The 1,645-nt window shown below is 44.2% G+C and overlaps 1 protein-coding gene across 1 annotated transcript in view; it reads right to left on the bottom strand.

The window, feature by feature from the left end:
* LOC103604607 (intersectin-2) overlaps positions 1–1,645 on the bottom strand; it is a 60,048-nt gene that overhangs the window by 11,638 nt on the left and 46,765 nt on the right. The window contains exons 12-13 of the mRNA XM_008589176.1: positions 1,351–1,457; positions 251–434 (exon numbers count right to left, since the gene is read on the bottom strand). Of these exons, the coding sequence (XP_008587398.1) occupies positions 251–434; positions 1,351–1,457 (291 nt within the window). The remainder of the gene's footprint in view (positions 1–250; positions 435–1,350; positions 1,458–1,645) is intronic.

Raw genomic sequence — 1,645 nt, forward strand, 5'->3', positions numbered from 1 at the left:
CACTCCGTTATTAGATGGGCAAAATCCTGGTCCAGTGCCAAGAAAGATTAGGTCAACAAGAAAGGCAACACAGAGCAATCAGAAAGTTCTTTGACATACTTGTGTTTCCTTTGGAAACTGATGGGGATACCCTTCTCCACTGCTGAGATTCTCTACTGGGCTGTTGTGGGCTGTTGCCTCCAGGCACAGAAGGGGGCTGGACTGCCTACTATCCTGGCAAAGATACCTGCAAAGCCCAGAATGGAGTTACCTTTAAAAATTCTTTGAAGTCTGTGTCTTCATCTGTCTTCTGCTGTAACAGAGCTGCTCCATTAAGCTGACAGCTACAGAAACGGATGTACGCCTGCATGTGGGACAGCTCGGCTGCTAGGATATCCCCAATCATCTGCACAGGCATCTTCTCACCCCCGGTCTTCTTCCGTACCCGTAAGGCCCTGCAAACAACACACTCTCACTTTCTATTTCTAAGTAAATATCCTTGGTAACTGAAGGATACGGGAGACCCATGGTAATGATAACCAGTGAGTTATGTAAGAATCTCTGGCACTGGCAGGGACAAGTCAGGAGGAAGAGGAGGCAGCTTGGGCCAAAGGGTCTGCCGGCCAAGCCAACCTGGGGGAAATGTTAGCAAAGAAGAAAAAGAAAATGAAGTTTATGCACCTGGGTGTTTCTAGGTCTTTAGAATTGTTTTGGTTTCACCTTAGTTTCTTGCAAAGTTTCTTTTGAAAAATTCTAACTTGTTCTTAGTTGCACCAAGAGGAAGGAGATTTCTAGCGTGTGAAGGAACAAAGGGCACAGCACTACACAGGCCAGGTGTGGAGGTGGAGGGGCACTGTCTCCGAGCAGAGCTGCTGGGCCACGAGGTGGGCAGAGATGCAGCAAGAGCCAGGCCTGCTGATCTTCCCCGGGAGTCATCCTCACAGGCATGAAGGATGGAAGATCTCTCCAAGGAAAGGAACTTCACACAGAAACTCAAAGGCTGCTAAACGATGCAGTTATGTTTGGGTCATGAACTGCACCTCCTCTTCTGCCTCTAACTACCCTACTGCCAGAGTCAATGATATCTTATATTTTGGAATCATACATTAACATATTGTTTAATGATTTAATGTTTTTTTCATTTAATCAAAGTATCTTCTTTGTTATATGTATTTACTGTCTTCAATAATTATGTATTTTACAGTTACAGAGCATTTCATAAAATGATGATAAAATAAAAAGGCTCAGGGAGGAGAAAACAGTTGGAAGTTCCTTTGTTAAGTAGCCCCTACACAGGGCTAGAGTGACACAGTCTCAATTCGGGAGCCTGGGGGAGGTCAGCTTTGATGACAGGGGATGCTCACGACTCACTTCAGCAGCTTTGTGTTCGACATGATGAGCTCTTTCCAGTTAACGAAGATCATGGCCATTTCTCCTTCGGTGAGAAAGCCCGACTCTGCCATCCTTTTCTGAAAAACCTAAACTCAGTACATAGAAGAAATAAGTTAGCTTAAGGGTGGACATACAGCCTATGTGTGGTCTAGATCAAACAATGTCTTCATACACTGAAACTAATAAGATCACGGTGTTTCTAAATAAGAGTAGGTATGACTGTTAAATTTTTAATTGCATAATTTCCCTACTCTTTGCTATTCGGGATCCTATC

The sequence above is a fragment of the Galeopterus variegatus genome, unplaced genomic scaffold (assembly GCF_000696425.1).
Source record: "Galeopterus variegatus unplaced genomic scaffold, G_variegatus-3.0.2 Scaffold5280, whole genome shotgun sequence".
NCBI classification, from domain to species: domain Eukaryota; kingdom Metazoa; phylum Chordata; class Mammalia; order Dermoptera; family Cynocephalidae; genus Galeopterus; species Galeopterus variegatus.